The sequence below is a fragment of the Equus przewalskii genome, chromosome 19 (assembly GCF_037783145.1).
Source record: "Equus przewalskii isolate Varuska chromosome 19, EquPr2, whole genome shotgun sequence".
In the NCBI taxonomy this organism is placed as follows: domain Eukaryota; kingdom Metazoa; phylum Chordata; class Mammalia; order Perissodactyla; family Equidae; genus Equus; species Equus przewalskii.
The window spans coordinates 22,708,856-22,726,528 of record NC_091849.1 but is presented as its reverse complement, the minus strand read 5'-3'; the positions used below and the strand labels follow the sequence as shown (position 1 = coordinate 22,726,528).

The 17,673-nt window shown below is 43.4% G+C and overlaps 1 protein-coding gene across 5 annotated transcripts in view; it reads left to right on the top strand.

Annotated features, from left to right (window-relative positions):
• Positions 1–17,673, top strand: part of GPLD1 (glycosylphosphatidylinositol specific phospholipase D1) — a 50,512-nt gene that overhangs the window by 29,380 nt on the left and 3,459 nt on the right. For 3 of the 5 annotated variants that reach the window (XM_008513509.2, XM_008513510.2, XM_070584164.1), the window contains 11 exons: positions 874–1,060; positions 3,763–3,873; positions 5,191–5,265; positions 5,359–5,515; positions 6,033–6,174; positions 6,989–7,094; positions 7,178–7,271; positions 13,151–13,327; positions 13,728–13,888; positions 15,153–15,179; positions 15,307–15,357. In XM_008513509.2, the coding sequence (XP_008511731.1) occupies positions 874–1,060; positions 3,763–3,873; positions 5,191–5,265; positions 5,359–5,515; positions 6,033–6,174; positions 6,989–7,094; positions 7,178–7,271; positions 13,151–13,327; positions 13,728–13,888; positions 15,153–15,179; positions 15,307–15,357 (1,288 nt within the window). Of the gene's footprint in view, positions 1–873; positions 1,061–3,762; positions 3,874–5,190; positions 5,266–5,358; positions 5,516–6,032; positions 6,175–6,988; positions 7,095–7,177; positions 7,272–13,150; positions 13,328–13,727; positions 13,889–15,152; positions 15,180–15,306; positions 15,358–15,468; positions 15,740–17,673 lie in introns of those variants that run through there. The other 2 variants (XM_008513508.2, XM_070584163.1) reach the window with 1 other exon arrangement.

Genomic DNA, 17,673 nt, shown 5'->3' with positions numbered 1-17,673 from the left:
CGTTACAAGGATAAAAACAGACAGTGACTTTTGGTCTTCCCAGCCCCAACAGAGACATTCGAACCTTTGACTTGGTTTGTCCATCTCTGTAACTGGTAGGACATGGAATCTCCTTTAGAAACGTCCAGTAAACATGTTGGACATTTAATTTTTTTCCCAGAGCAAGGCACCCTATGTAGCTGGGGTAGAAATAAAATGGTATACTTAACACAAGCCTGTCTTTGATCAGGTAACAGATTGAAATGAGCTGAGCCAATCAGAAAGCAGCCTGTGCCATTGGCTGGAGGTGAATTTCAGTTCTCAGGCTGAGCCCAGGATTGTGCTCTGGCTGCTCTGGGTTTGCATATGGGACACGATGCTTTGTGAGGATGCTCTTCATCTGCTCAGGTTAATATGGTCCAGAAATGCCCAGAAGACTCGATTTTTCCAGTTTGTTGTTGTTGTTTTTTTTTTTTTAAAAGATTTTATTTTTTCCTTTTTCTCCCCAAAGCCCCCCGGTACATAGTTGTGTATTCTTCGTTGTGGGTTCTTCCAGTTGTGGCATGTGGGATGCTGCCTCAGCGTGGTCTGATGAGCAGTGCCATGTCCGCGCCCAGGATTCGAACCAACGAAACACTGGGCTGCCTGCAGCGGAGCGCGCGAACTTAACCACTCGGCCACGGGGCCAGCCCCTGTTGTTGTTTTTTCTTGAAGAGCAAGACTGTGAATCACACAAAATAACCTCAGAAGTGAATATTCACAATGGTCATGCAGGATGGAAAAATTTAATGAGAGGAAATTAAAGTGCTGGATTCTAGAAAGGGAAGAAACAGGAGACAGTTTTACCCATGGCTCTCAGTAGGTACTGCAGTGGGTTCCCTCCTCTTCCTACAGGGCAATGACCTCAGCTGACCTCAACCAGGATGGGTATGGGGACCTGGTGGTGGGTGCCCCAGGCTACAGCCGCCCCGGCCACATCCAGATCGGGCGAGTGTACCTCCTCTATGGCAACGACCTGGGCCTGCCCCCCATCGACCTGGACCTGGACCAGGAGGCCCATGGGATCCTGGAGGGCTTCGAGGTGAGGCACCCAGACGATATTTTCCCTTCCAGGGTCAATAAACCACTGCCTGCATTTCATGGCAAATTCTCCAGGATGAATAACCAATAATAAGAATGACAGTAACAGCTGGTGGCCTACATCTGTGCAGCACTTTTCATTTTTAAAAGCATGTTCAGGGGCCGGCCCCATGACCCAGTGGGTAAGTTTGCACGCTCTGCTTCAGCTGCCCAGGGTTTCACTGGTTCGGATCCTGGGCGCAGACATGGCATCGCTCATCAGGCCATGCTGGGGTGGCGTCCCACATAGCAGAGCCAGAGGGAGCTACAACTAGAATATACAACTATGTACTGGGGGGCTTTGGGAGGAGGAGAAGGAAAAAAAAAGGAAGATTGGTAACTGATGTTAGCTCAGGTGCCAATCTTTTTTAAAAAAAACCCATGTTCACTTTATATCTCATTCTATCATTAACTTTGAGTGTTTAGTCTAACACCTTCCGAAAACACACATACGATTTAGAACTGCTTTGTTTAGCCAATCAGGATGTGAGTTCTTAAATACAAAATCTCACTTTATTTTGTTTTTTTAATAAAAATGTTTTATTGTGTAAGAATTTTAGATTCACAGAAAAGTTATAAAGACAGTTCAGAGTGTTCCCATATGCCTTTTACCTGCTGTTCCCCATGTTAACATCTGACGTAATTATGACATACTTTTCAAAATTAAGAAACCAACATTAATACATTGCTGTTAACGAAACTCCAGACTTTGTTCAGATTTCATTCCTTTGTTCTAAGTGGTTATTCATCACCAGAAAAACCTCGCCACGACTGTACAAATGTTCCTCATGGAATCTGAGTGTTCATTCCTCTTGGGAGCACTACTGGAAGGTTTTCCTCCAGGACGTCGTTGGCCTTAGTCCTTACGAGAACAATAAGGAAGGCAGGCAGGGACTGCTACTAGTGACAGATGAGTGTGGGCGCTTTGGTGGCACTGCATGCTCTGCCTATCAAGCACGGGGGGAAGGAACCTTGGATTTTGGGTCAGATCACGGTTCTTGTCCCAGGCAAGCCCCTCTGCCTTAATGCTGTGAAGACAGAATAAGACGGCCTGCACGGACAGACTTTAAGAAAGGAAAAGGTCAGTGGTTTATGGTCTAGTTTAGGCTCCAATGAAAGGAGCCATAAGTCCAAGAGGTATTAATAAGTGGACTGGCCACTGTGGGAGGTCACACAACCACAGAAGGACAGCATTTCCTGGAACCTGCTGATGCCACATGAGAAAGTTCCAGAATAAATCCACCCATTTCTGTTGCTGCTTATTCCCAAAGCCACTCCCCTGTCAGATTGTTGTATAAGGTATAATAATCCTTTGGGCTCCTGTAGACAGGGAATAAGAGGCAGCTGCTTCCTGTGGAAGATAACTCTCTCAAGGTGAGGAAGGCAGTGGCTCCATGCTTTCTTCTCCTTATGATCTTTGATAATTTGGAAGATGATCAGATTAAGGCATGACTAGGGATGGAAATCCTGCACTCTAGCTCTGGTCTGCAATCACCCTTTCTGTGTCCTTGTCTATAAAGTGGAGGATTAAGAGATATCGCAAGCATTTGTCTGCTTTCAAATTCTGTGTTTCTCTGGGAGTGACTGGCTAACACCCAGGAGGGCTTGATGGTGCAGCTGATGGTGATGAAATGAACCCGTCCTCAGTTGGCAGGGGTCCCTACTTATTGGCCCCCACCCTGCCCCTTTGTGTCCTGGAGCAATCCTTTCTTGTTTATCAAGTTCCTGCCTTGTAGAAATGGGCAGTGTTCATAGACGCCATTGCATATGGGTGTAGAGTGATTAGTCAATAAATAATAAATGTGGGTTCTGGGGCATGTGTGTTATGTGGCAAACACCTTGTGCAAGACTATTGATCATTATGTAAGTTGTGAAAGAATAGAAGAACTTAATAAGTCACTTTTAAGTCTAGGCTGATTCTAGACAGTAGAAGAAAGATCTAGAAAATCCACCTTGGTAGAAAATTGTCCCCGAATGGCCTGAGTTTTCCATCTGTAAACCATGAAAGGATAATAAAAATACCTACGTTAATCCATGTCAAGTGCTTAGAACAGTGTCTATAGCAGTGTCATCCAGTAGAACTTTCTATGATGATAGGAATATTCTATACCTGTGCTGTCCAATGCGGGAGCCACTAAGGGCGTTGGCTTTTGAGCATCTGAAATGTGGCTAGTGCAGTTGAACAGCTGAGTTTTAATTTGTTTAAGGTTAATTAGTTTAAATTTAAACATAATAGCCACATTTAGCTACTGGCTACTGCACAGACAGTGCGACTCTGGAACATCCTGAGTACTCAGCGAATGTTAGCAGCTGTTGCTGGTGTTATGCGATTATTATTTCGGATACTTTCCAAGAGGAGTTTGGTTCTTAATGTGGGGCATACTGAACACTAGACCATTTTCTAAAAACCTACAATTTATAAGAACTGACCTTCTTCTCTCTGGCACCTCGTCTTCCCCTCAAGGCAGACAGACATGCCAAAGATATCCTTAGGGCGGGGCTACTCAACTGGCGTGAAGAGGATGTGTTACAGGTTGCTGCAATTTTGTTCCTCAGCCCTCTGGTGCCAGGTGGGGTCCCCAGGCCTCTCTCCTCCCAGGGAGTCAGGAGTGTTCTTCTGCAGGTTGTGCCTTAGCCCAGGGGAAGTCACTTGTGCCTCTTCAGCCCTCAGGTCGTTTTGGCTCAGCCTTGGCCGTGTTGGACTTTAACCAGGACGGCATGCCTGACCTGGCCGTGGGAGCCCCCTCGGTGGGCTCCGAGAAGCTCACGTACAAAGTAAGGCTGCTGCTGTGGGTGGAGAGGGAACAGACTGGGGGGCGAGGAGCCATGGGAGGGGAGGCCAGTGCTAGCAGAGAGCCAGATGTGCCAGGCAGGGCGTTTGTGGGGAGATGATCTCAGGCCCCCCATTCAGGTTCTTGACATGACCTCAGGTTACCTGGCAGCACCTAGATCCTGGCTCCCTGGCTTCAGTTTGGCCTTACGTTTCCCAGTTCCACCAGGTACTTTACTCTTCCCCCCTCCCACCTCCTCCCTACATGATGCTGAATAATAGTGAGGGGAGAGGGGAGTTCCAGCCAATCCATAGCTTCCTGGCATCACAGCAGAGAGGCGACTTCCCTGGATCTCTCCCTCATGCACAGAACCCACCCTGGTCCCCAGATCCTGGGGCCTGGCCCACAGGGCTCTCTTCCCACGTGTGCTCCATACCATAGCAGGGCACGAGCTTCTGCACACCATGTGTGACAGTGAGGTCAAAGGCCCTTCATTACCCTCCACCCACCTCAGGCTCACCTCTTGCCCCTCCCTCCTCACTCACTATTTCTGGACATGCAAAGGATCTGTCATCTCCTTGACCCATCAGACTCTCTCACTTTAGCACATTTGTTCATCCAGCTCGCTCTGCCTGGAAAGCCCTTTCTCCCCTTTTGTTCTTTAGGAGTGACATGTCCCCACATAGCACCCTGTGCTTGCACCTGATAACAGCCCCTTCCACACTGGGATGACATAATCGCCCATTTACCAGGTTTTTGGGAAGACAGAGATTGGTCTTATTTATCATTGTGTACCGAGTCCTTGGCTCATGATGGAAAATAACTGCTTACAGAATGAATGAGGATGGAGATAGGCAAGTTACAAGATAGGAACTGGTTCATAACACAGAATAATAGCACAGCATGTGTCCCAGGCTAACGAATGTACCTACACGGTCTGTTAGCGTTCAGAGGAGTAACGGGCTGGGCCAGAAACCCAGCTGGGCCTTCAAGAGGGGAGGAGTTAAATAATTCATTCTGCAAATATGCTGAACAATTAGGGATGGCAAGTCCTGAGCAAGACGCTGGGGAGGCAAAGATAAAAATAACAGTTTCTGCTTTAGGGGCTCTAATAGTCTGATGGAAGGGACAGATTTAAAAAAAAAAAATGTTTCCACCCAGCAGCAATGCACAGGAGAGGTTTCTCTCAGTCACCAAGCTCCTGACCACAGGGGGCTCTGGTGGTGGTTTATTTCATCCTCGGTTGTCTTTGTCTGGCTGTTTAAGGTTCTCGGGTCATCACCCGAGCCTTATGACCACCCTGCGGTTTGTCCTTGCCTAGGGTGCAGTGTACATTTACTTCGGTTCCAAACAAGGAAGAATGTCGTCTTCCCCCAACATCACCATCTCTTGCCAGGTATGTTTACTACCTCGGCCAGGTGCAGAAAAACTAGAACTCCCTGCATCCTAATTGCCTCCAGGGCTGAGTAAAACCTGGTTTCCTCTTAAGGACGTCTACTGCAACTTGGGCTGGACACTCCTGGCTGCAGATGTGAATGGAGACAGCGAGCCCGATCTGGTGATTGGCTCCCCTTTTGCACCAGGTGGCGGGAGACAGAAGGGAATCGTGGCTGCATTTTATTCTGGCCCCAGCCAGAGCAACAAAGGTAGAGCTTGCTGGGGAGAGGGGCGGAGACCTTTGCTGCTCTAGACAGCTGTGGTGACTTCTCACATATGGGTTCATTCCCTATCATTTCATCTACGTTTTCTAACAGTCTCTCACTCTTACAGATGTTCTGGTAAGTGCTAGGACATCACTGAATACACAAAAGGGGATCCAGCCTCTAGATCCAGATCTAAAGGGGGCTCGTAGGTCATTCTCATAGTCTCCCTGGGTAGGAGTAGAAACACTAAAACATCCCAGGGATGCTCTAACGTGTCCAACAAGGCCTCTTTTTAAATAGCATCCTCCACTCCACAGAAGTGAGCTCTAGAAATGTACTTCTCATGTGAAGTGTCAGATCCATTTCTGACGTTGGGGCCCTTGGAACAGCATTGGGGCATCGAAGAGTTCTGGCAAAAACTCAGCAGAATGAACCCGTTTCTCGTTAGCCTCCATAAAGGGCCCACTCTTTCCACTCCAGTAGTCTTCCTATTGTAAAAGGCACCGGTTGTCTTGTGTAGAACAGCTGAATGTGGAGGCAGCCAATTGGATGGTGAGAGGTGAGGACGACTTTGCCTGGCTAGGGTACTCCCTTCACGGTGTCCTTGTGAACAACAAAACTTTGCTGTTGGTTGGGAGCCCGACCTGGAAGAATGCTAGCAGGTGAGTGCTGATGTTGGGGCCCAGGGAGCAATGAGCACAAGGGGCAGGTGCCTACTGCTGTGGGAACCCTTTAAGTGTGGGGTTCAGAGAAAGGGGCTAAGAAATCCTTAAACCCTTCAAGGAAAAGCTTAGGCTCTGGGACAAGTTGCAAGTTCTCCTTAGAAGTATGAAAATGAGAAAGATAGGTGTATTAGTGTGCCAGGGCTGCTGTAACGAAGGTCACCAGACTGGGTGGCTTACACATCAGGAATTTATTTTCTCACTGTTCTGGAGGCTAGAAATTTGACATCAAGCTGTCAGTAGTGTTTGTTTCTCCTGAAGTCTTATTGGCTTGTGGATGGCCGCCTTCTCCCTGAGTCTTCACTAGCCTTTTCTCTGTGTCCCTCCCAGCTATCTTTCTCTCTTCTTCTAAGGACACAAGTCAAATGGAATTAGGGCCCAGCCTAATGACCTCATTTTAACATAATCACCTCTTTAAAGACCTTATCTCCAATACAGTCACATTTTGAGCTACTGGGAGTTGGAACTTCAACGTATGAATTTGGGAGGACAGAGTTCAGTCCATAACAGTAGGCATCCCTGTATTTGCTGTCAATTGGGAGGCAGAATGGTGGGTCTTGTATCTGGAGAACCTTGATGTTGGGATTGACTCTGAAATCTCACCCACTCCTATGCCTAGGATCACAAGGACCAAGAGCATACAGGGAGGGGGACACGGGTTGGGATGAGGTGTGTTGTCTTTCCTTGGACCTGAATACCTGGCCAGCTCTTAATCCTGTGCCCCAGCAGCTGAACCCAGTGTGCTTCATTCCAGTCTGGGCCATTTGTTCCGCACTCGTGATGAGAAACAGAGCCTCGGAAGGGTGTATGGCTATTTCCCGCCAAATTGCCAAAGCTGGTTTACCATTTCTGGAGACAAGGTATGGCAGTCCCTTCCCTTCCCAGGAGAGTGGCACCACAAAATTTTCTTAGCTGTTCTATATTGATTTATTGTATTTCACAGGCAATGGGGAAACTGGGTACTTCCCTGTCAAGTGGCCACATAATGGTGAATGGGACCCGGACACAAGTGCTGCTGGTTGGAGCCCCAACTCATGGTAGGTCATGCATCATGAAACTCTCCTTCTTCTAAGTCATGTGGCTCCTTGACCATGTCATATGGGGGGAAAGTTATGAGATCTGGAGCCAGACAGACCTGACTTTGTATATTTCCTTTTCTCATTGATGTTGGGGAGTTACTTACATCCCTGGACATTAGTATCATCATCTGCAAAATACAGATTATAATAACCACCTCAAATCACATGTGGGAGTAACTTGGTGTGTTTTTAAAGCTCCTATCCCACTGAGCTTGGGGCTAGAGACTCTAGAGTTCAGCAAAGTTTATAAATCAGTTCACCAGGCCTAGGTCCACTCTGAGGGCATATGTTAAACCATTATTTTGATTATGGAAAAGAGTTAAAAAAAAAAACCCCAAACAAACAAAAGTCTACTCCCTCCAAGATAATAAAAGTGAATCATGTTTATCGTAGAAATTTGTGAAAATACAAGGAAGGATATAGAAGGAAAAAAAGTCACCCTTACCCAGATATTTAAAAACTTAAGCTCAGACTATATAATTTTCACACCTGATTTTTTATTTTATGCCTTGAGTATGTTCTCACGTTATTAAATATTCTTCTAAAACTGATTTTTGATACTGGTATCACATTTTTTCCATATGCCTATGCTAACATTTACTAACATCATCCTATTGCTGGAAATTTAGGTTGTTTCCAATTTTTCACTATTGTGAATAAGCTATCATTAAACATCCACGCACAGAAATCTTTGACTGCCTTCCTGATTAGTTTTTTTAGATTCCTGCAGGTGGAATTCTGGACCAAGAGGGTCTAATCTTTTTTAAGGCTCTTATTACATATTGTTAAGTTACTTTTCAGAAATATTTTTGTTTCATACAATATTTTTGCATAATAAGCAGAAGTGGGTTGGGCAGAGGAATGGCTAAATTTTTCATTGTATGAAATCACAGCGTTATAACATCAAGAACTTGCTGACTTCGCTTTAGAATAGGTTTTCTTTTTGCTTTCACAGAGTCTAGGTACTGCTTTCTAAACTCTTTCCACACATATTACTGATTTTATTTGCCTCACCATTCTTTCTACTGGAGTGCTGTGAATTGGAGCTTCCCAAACTTTCTTGGTTTTGGTGCCCTTACTGTGTCAGGAATTTTCTCTGTATTATAAAATATTATATAAAATATAAAATAAAAATGTTAATTTATATATAATAACCTATATATAAAATGACCTTTTTGAGATAGTTATAAATTCACATACAGTTGTAAGAAATAATACAGAGAGTCCATGTAACATTTTATCCAATTTTCCCCAGCGATATTATCTTGCAAACCATAACAGTGTCACAACCAGGTTATTGACATTGATACAATTCACTAATCTTGTTCAAATTTTCCCATTTTTATGTGTATTTTGCTTGTAGTTAACCCACATAGTTTGTGGGGCCCAGTACAAAACAAAATGCAGAGCATTTTGTTAAAAAATTATTCTGCATCTCAAGTCAGTGACAGGAGGGCATTAAGCCAAGCACGGGGCCCTGTGCAACTGAACTGGTCGCACATGCTGTATTGATGTCCTAACATCCTAGCTCCTCTGGGCACTGTACAACTTCTCAAACTTCTCAAATCAGATTAGACACCGTGACCCTCATTTCCAATACGCAATGATTTTCTCGTGGTGCCTGCACTTTACCGCAACAACTCCCCAACCCCAGTTTTGCAAAGATATGACATCATTGAAAGGAATGTGGGGACGCAAAGTTGACACTGTGAACTGGCTCCAGCAGTGGTCCATGCGACGTCAGACAGATGTCATTGTGTTACCTTTGAGATTCAAATTATCTGCAGCATCCTCGTGAGTTCACTGGAGCGCCGTCATGTGCAATGTGGGAATTACAGTTCTATGCTACAGATTAGCCAACAGCTGAGAAATCTGATCGACTTTCAGGGAGCCCCTGAGGGTGGCAGTCTGGGGTTTGAGTATGTCAGTCCGTCCCTCTCTCCCTGTCCCCCGTCTCTGGCTCAGAAACTTTGGGTCAGACTATGGCCAACATACACAATGGTTTAAGTGTTTAGTGGGGATTTTAGGGTGCTAATAACTGCAAAGTACTTCAGGATGAAAAAGTTAGTACTCGGTGATGGCAAGGGTGAAGTGAGGTGGGCACTCATGCATCGCTGTGAAACATAAACTGATAAACCTTTTCTAGAAAGAGGTTTGGCAAATGGCAAGGGCCCTAAAAATACTCATTCCCTTGGATGCTCTATGGACCACTTCTCGGAGTCTCTTCTCATAGAATATTCAGAACTGTGGGGAAGGATATTTATCACAGTATTATATGAGCAAAAAGTCAGAAATGGCCTAAATGTAAGAAGAATATACAATTTCATAATCTGCAAAAATCTCCATTTTGCTTAAAGTATGTGTGTGTATACATATGTATGTATGTATATATATGTATATATATATATATCACTCTCTCTCCAGGAAAAAATACTCCTTTTTTTGTTATTTTCCACACCTTGTATAATCACATTTAAAAAATTTCTGGGGCTGGCCCAGTGGTGCCAGTTAAGTGCACACATTCCGCTTCGGTCGCCTGGGGTTTGCCAGTTCAGATCCTGGGTGCGGACATGGCACCACTTGTCAAGCCATGCTGTGGTAGGCGTCCCACATATAAAGTAGAGAAAGATGGGCACGGATGTTAGCTCAGGGCCAGTCTTCCTCAGAAAAAAGAGGATCGGCAGCAGATGTTAGGTCAGGGCTAATCTTCCTCAAAAAAAAGAAAAATCTTGGCATTCCTAAGTTTGACTATTACACAGTAATCCTGAAAGTTAAGTAGCTTAGAGTTTATAGTTTTTCTGAGTTGCAAGTGTGAACCGCACTGCAAGGCAGTGTCCTCCCTCCCTTGGCTCGGGAGGGAGTCCGGCTAGTGAGGCACCTGTGTTTTACAAGAGCTCTGTTGGTTCCTGCTGCCACTCTAAGTACAGGTACTCTTGAGAAGTAATTAAAACTCTTATGTGTATGTTCAAAAAAATCCCCAAAGAAAACCGCAAAGGCTAGTGCTGATGATGGAAATGAAGACAAAGTTGAGGTCTTAAAAGAATGGTCTTTAGCTGGAAAGTATAAGCATTATGGAAGGAATTCTGTGTTATAGTGCATTCTAGGATTTGGGAATTTGTAAAGGCCTCAGGATATAGCCTTTTTAAAAACCAAGGGTCTGCTGAATTACTTTTATTACTCAAATAACAGATAAAGAAATGCTAAAGCATTAACTTGGGGTTTTTTTCTTAATTGTCTACAAAGGGTATGATAATCCATTGTTTAATCTGCATCATCAGGGAAATGAGGTGTTTTGAATGGCTGAAATTTAAGCATCTGAAATTTAAGCACCCTCCCTTTTTTTTTTGAGACTTTTTTTTAGAGCTGTTTCAGGTTAAAAGCAAACTTGCGTGGAAAGTATAGAGATTTCCCACGTACCCCCTTGCCCTGACACACGTCCTGCCTCCCCCACTACAGACCTTCTGCACCAGAGTGGTGCATTTGTAACAATCAATGAACCTACGTTGACACATCACTATAACCCAAAGTCTGTAGTTTTCATTAGGATTCACTTTTTGTGCTCCACATTCTGTTGGTTTGGACAAATGGACAATGACATGTATCCATCAATAGAGTATCATACAGAATAGTTTCACTGCCCTAAATATCCTCTCTGCTTTGCCTGTTCATCCCTTCCTCCCCGACAACCCCCGGTGACCACTGATCTTTTCACTGTCTCCGTAGTGTTGCCTCTTCCAGAATGTCATCTAGTTGGAACCATACAGAATGTGGCCTTTTCAGATTGGCTTCTTTCGCTTAGTAATATGCATTTATGTTTCCTTCATATCTTCATGTCTTGATAACTCATTTCCTTTTAATCCTTTCTTTTTAAACTGAGAATTTAAAGCAAAATTTTGATGAAATTATTCTAAATTATGTATCCTACTTTAATAGACAGTGATGAATATTAGAGGTTTGGGAGTGATAATTAATCACTTTTCCCCATCTTTGTGCATTTGAAGCCATTTGAGAAGCAGACTTACGAATCATTCAGATAGCAAAATATGCGTCTTTTACAAACTGGACAGGAGAACACGGTCTAGACGGGCAGCTGCATTTGGCTTCCCAGTGCTTGCCCAACGCGACCTCGGGGTGACTTCCTGAGGGAGAGTTTGCGTCTGCATGGCACATGTACACGTGTCAAGGCCCGGTAGCAGTGGCAGAGAGATGTGGACTCAGGCCTGCATCTGGAAAGCAGACCTGGCGGAGCCCATGTGCGCTCCCACATGAAGCAGAACCAGCACCGATGAGCCCATCCTGCAGGCAGGCAGAGCCAGAGGGAGAAGCCCCCGTCCCACTCCTCCCTGGGGCAAGATGGGGACAGGGAGTGGATTGAGAGCTCCTAGTTTTACTATATTCCTGGTCACTCCAGGGAGGTCAAGTTCCCTCAAGGAAGCATGAGAAAAAGGGAATAAGGATTTTCTCTCATTTCAATTTCTCTTGATATTTGGGGCTTTGACCCTGAATATTAATGACTATGCTTTATTAAAACATTGTTCTCTTGGGGGCTGTCGTGTTAGATGATGTTCTTTATCCTTATGTTACTGAGCCTCAGAATCCCAAGCTTTTTAAAGTACTGTTTCTTGTTTCCTAGCTTTTATTTCTGATTACTATTGCTGGCTCTGCTTTGAGCTCTCAGTTGCTTCTACTTGATGATCAGCTGTAACCAAGGGCACGGGGGGAAGGTCGTCCAAGAAAAGAGTCAAATCAGTAACCTTAGTTTTACACACGATATAGGCAGACACTGATGCGAGATTGTATCCACACTTCCTGGTTCACAGTAAGCCTCTCAGAGGACCATCAACCCCAACCCAAGGATGCCATTACATTTTTTGGAAAAGGTACCCATTTCTGATATCAAGGCTGTGTTCCAAAGGATTAAGTCTATGGGCAAAGATCTAGCTTTGTTGTTTAATTGTTCAAAATTTGCTGATTCAAAAAACACTTATGTAGTACTTGTACTTAAACCAAGCAATGCACTACTAAGCACACTGTGCTACTGAGCCACGGTCCCATCACTTATGGAATTGACAGCCTGATGCAGGAGACACACGAGTGAACAGAAAACGATGCTACCCTGCAATGGGTCCTAGGCAGGCAGTGGGCAGTGTGAGCGGCACCTACTCTAGACCAACGAGGTAAGGAAAGGCCTTCCAGCGGAGGGCACACCTGAGCCAGCTTCTGGAGGAGCAGGAGTTAGCAGCCAGAGGGGTGTGAACAGAAGAGTGAGTGGGTTGGGGGAAGGGGTGTCCATTCCAGGCAGATAACACATCGTGTTCAAAGGCCCGAATGTAAGAAATGTAATGGACTGCGGCTTAAATTCGTTATGGGTGAAGTACAAGTGAAGAGGGAGAAGTGGCCCCAAACAATGCTAGAGCCACAAGCAGGAGTCAGAATTCTGTAAGGTCTTGTGAGCCTATATAAGGCCTTGCAAAGAATCTGGACGTTCTCCAAAGGGTTGTAAGTCAGGAGAGTGATGGATGCAGTTTGCATGTAAAAAAAAAAAACAAGATAGTTGTGGAGAATGTATTGGAGGGAGTAAGACCAGAAGAAGGAACACCTGTCTGATGGGCTATCACTGAGCTTACCCAGCATTTGGGTCTTGGTGCCCAAGTTGGCTGTACCTTCTTAATGACCAGAATTGACCAGCACTAAAACCGTCTGTCCTGTGGGGTTCTGAGTGGTCTGCATCACTGGTGGTGTAGAAACAAGAAGCAAGAACAGGACTCTGTTCAGTTCCTGACATCCTATCTTCACTCTTGCGATGGCAGCAGGTACTATACCACAGTTTATTTCAGATGATGTGTCTAAAATGGCATTCCTGACCATGACCTTGCACCAAGGGGGAACCACTCGGATGTATGAGCTGACACTTGACTCACAGCCTTCTCTGCTCAGCACCTTCAGTGGAGACCGCCGCTTCTCTCGATTTGGTGGAGTTCTGCACTTGAGTGACCTGGATAATGATGGCTTAGGTAGGTAAGGAAAAGTGCCTTTGGCCAAGAAGAATGAGTCCCTTTGACTAATAAACTAACTAGTCCCCTAATTGGGTCATCTAGGCTCTGCCCTCATAATTGACAGCCCAGTGGCCCAAGGGCATTTAGATATATTTGGAGTCAGCTAAGACCAGAGCTGGATGTACAAGAGTGAGTTGAACTTCCTGCAGGTGGTAACGTGAGAGTCATCCACATCAATTGTTATTGATGCGTGATGAAACAGGAAAGAGACGGCGGTGACTGTGTCAGGATGAAATCAGGGTAAAGGATGCACTAATAATGTTTGTGGGAGGGTGGGTTTGGATCCAGTAGTGGAACAATGGAAAGGATGACATTGAAGAGTTAGACACTCGCTTCTGCTAGTTTTAATTGTTCACAGATGAAATCATCATGGCGGCCCCACTGAGGATAGCAGATTTAACCTCTGGACTCATTGGGGGAGAAGATGGCCGCATTTATGTATACAATGGCAAACAGACCACCTTTGGCGACATGACCGGCAAATGCAAGTCATGGATAGCTCCATGTCCAGAAGAAAAGGTAAAATGTTCTCATACAAAATTCTATACCATATTGGGAAAGGTCAGCTGCTTGCTGATTCCTTTTTAAATCGTGTCCCCGGTAGAACTCTGACAGTTTTTACCTGAACTCAGAGTCCTGGGGTCAGGACACAGTCACCCACCTGTGTTTTGCAGGCCCAAGCTGCCTGCATTCTTGCAGTTCTGCCACGTTTGTCCCCATAGCTGAAGTCCAGGTGGACTTGCTGTCACACTGGTCCTTGCTCACAGCCTGCCACTGCTCGGTTAGGAACCCTAGCAGAAGGAAACAGGCCATGGCCATTGGAGTGTCACTAAAACTCCTACTCTCGTTTCCTGTTTTATTACTTTGCTTTACTCCTTTTCTCAGGTGGGTTTCCTTAAGTTTCCTGGGCCTAGAACACTTGGCTGTTTTTATTTTTAAATTAAAATATTATTTTTAAATTGCAAAATTAATGAAAGTTTATTGTAAAAATTTTAGAAAATACAAAACAGTACAAAGAAGAAAATAAAAAATCATCTACCTAGAATTCCACTCCGCAGAGTGCCTGTTAACCTTTTGATGTGCATCCTTCTAGGTTTTTCTCTAAGAAATTAATTGCTACCATTTATTGTGCATTTACTCTGTGCCTAGTACTATGCTAAGCACTTTATATATATATAAATATAATCTCCACATCAAAGCTGTTAAGTTGGTATTATGCCTGTTTATTGATCAAGAAATTGAAGATCAGAGGAAGCTGTTCTAGGTCACGCTGCGAAAGGAAATGGCAGAACAGGGACTTGAACCAAAAGCTGATTCTAAAGCGTACTCTTAACCATTAAACTATGTGTGTGTATATATTTTTAACAATTGTGATCATATTGCACATGATTTTGTGCACAATTTTGTAACCTGATTTTGTTTTACCTACCAATAACATCTTTCTATGCTTTCCTATATTCTTATACAATATATTTACTGGTGGCCTAGTGTTTTATCTGTAGATAAACCATAGTTTACTGAACCATTACTTAATTGACTATTATTAGTCACTTTGTCCATTTCCAATTTTCAGTTATAAATGATATTTACATGTCAACATTTTTATACATCTGTGTTTCTGAGCTAAATTCCTATAAGTGAAATTTCTGGAGTCAAAAGGCATGCACTTTTCTAGAAATGTAGAAATGTGAATGTAAGGGCGTAATTAAAATTGGTTAAAAAAACTCACATGAATGGAAATAATATTAACAGTCTCCCCTTCTCACCATTTTCTTTCTTTCAGGCCCAATACGTATTGATTTCTCCTGAAGTAAGTGCCTCCTGAAGGAATGAAGGAAGAAAAACTACAAAAATTGCCTTTTCCCCTTATTTTAAACTGATAAAATATTATGGTATGTCTCAAAGAGCCATTAACAGACAATGAACGTGTCTTACAGGCAGGCTCAAGGTTTGGGAGCTCTGTGATCACCGTGAGATCAAAGGAAAAGGTGAGTAGGGAGACGGTCCTCCTTTGATATTTCTATTTGTCCTAAGGCTGGGGATTTGGCGATGGTCTCATTTTGTTTATATTAGATTTTCTTTTTATTTGGAAAATACAGGAACACCAAAAACATAGTAACATTCACACACAATCCCATCACTTTTTTGGTGAAAAGTTCCCCTCTCTCCCCCTCCAACTTCATCCTCTACAGCAGGGGTTGGCAAATTACAGCTGTGGAGTGCTGCCTGATTTTGAACAGCCCATGAACTAAAAATGATTACATGTTTAAATGGCTAATAAAAGAGAAAGGAGACTATTGTGTGACACAGGAATTTTATATGAAGTTCAAATTTCAGTGTCCATAAATAAAGTTTTATTGGAACATAAAACTTCTTTGTTCATTTCTTTCTGGCTGCTGTTGTTACAAGGGCAAGTGATTAGGTACTTCAGAGACTGATGTCTCTGAAAGCCTAAAATATTATTTTGGCTCTTTCACAGAAAGTTTGCTGACCCTTGCCATATTAGATAACCATTGTTAATATTTCGGTGTGTTTTCTTCCAGACTGGGCTTTTGTCTGACTCGAGACAGATAAACATATAAAGACACATTTCCTCTTGTCATTATTTCACTCTCATGTACTATATTATGCTTCTTCCCAGACAAATACATATGGAGCCATCTGATTCTTTTTAATGGCTGCATAGTATTTTATTGTCTGGATGCACCATATTTTATTTCCTTGGTTCACATTCCCATTGCCATTTACTCATAGTTATTTCCAACTTTTTTTCTTATTACAGACAATGCCATAGTGAACATTCTTGCATCTGTATCTTTATATAATTGTGCAAATATTCCTGTAGGTGAAATTCTTGGAAGATTGCTAGATCAAAGTGTGTGCACCTTTTAAATTTTGATACAGAAGGTTAAAGGGTTTTATCTTAAAATGTACTGCTAAGCCACTGATTCCATTCATTCATTTTAGGATATGGTATCACAGAACTGTGCTAGGCTGTGAGAGTTATAATGAGCAAGAAGACAAAGTCCCTGCTCTTGAGGAAAAATAAGATTTATATACATGAGAAGTTAAATAAAATGCAAATAAGTATAGCATTAAATGCTAAAGAGTAGTGTGAACACTAAATATTAACTGCGGGATGAAGGGCTGGGGAAACCTTCATGGTTTAGAGTATACACAGCTCAGGTCTGTAAGACACGATGCTGCGCAGACCCAGCTCCGGCTTATGAGAACTTTGGTGAAACTGCCCTCTAGTGGCGAAGACATCAAGTGGCCCTTGCTTTAACTCATTTTATAGGCGAGCCTGACAGCAAAAATTTAGGGTTAACCACAACAAAAAAAGATGGATTATTAAGTTTATGGGAGGATTCTCAAAAGGTCTAGTCACAGAAATGCTTTATATCATAAGCTTGGCTTGCATTTAAAATTTTATTCGTTTTCCAAAAATTGGATATTATCAGGAACCCATGTATTATACAAAAATTATTCATTTCAGGGGCTGGCCTGGTGATATAGTGGTTAAGTTCATGCAGTCCACTTTGGCAGCCTGGGTTTGCAGGTTCCGACCTACACACTGCTCATCAAGCCATGCTGTGGTGGCATACCACATACAAAGTAGAGGAAGATTGGCACAGATGTTGTTAGCTCAGTGACAATCTTCTCAAGCAAAAAGAGTAAGATTGGCAATAGATGTTAGCTCAGGGCCAATCCGCTTTACCAAAAAAATAAAATAAATTATAGATTTCAACCATTATTTATACCAACTGAGGAGAGTTGCATAGATCATCTAAAAGTAATTTATATTTGATTCCTTTCTGTACAAAACTGCAAATTCACCTTCCTAATTATCATTCATTTGGGTCAACAGTAAAATTATTTCACTTTCTCAACATACAGCTGAGATTGGGGGCACTGAAGCACTCTGAGTGTAAAGATAAATCAGAGGTCATATATATTTAAAAAATGGACACAATCTGAGGTGATCACGGTCTTTTACTGAGACTTGAGTAAAAGCTGTGATCTTGAAGATTGCTTTTCCTTTCTATATGTGAGCATTAAGTAATGAAGTTGATACTAACAGACGGGTGCTGCTACCGTGTGTATTTCTGAAGCCTCTTGTGGGGCTGCCTTCAGTCAGCTCAAGCGCTCTGACAAGGCAGTTAACTGATGAGCGTGTGTTATAAGCAGTATTACAGGGCACAAGAGAAGGAAGACATGGTCCCTGCCCCCAGGTGCTTATGGTCTTGGTGGAAAAGCAAGACAGGACCCTAAGACCCCCCTGGTCAACATATGATGATGAAGAA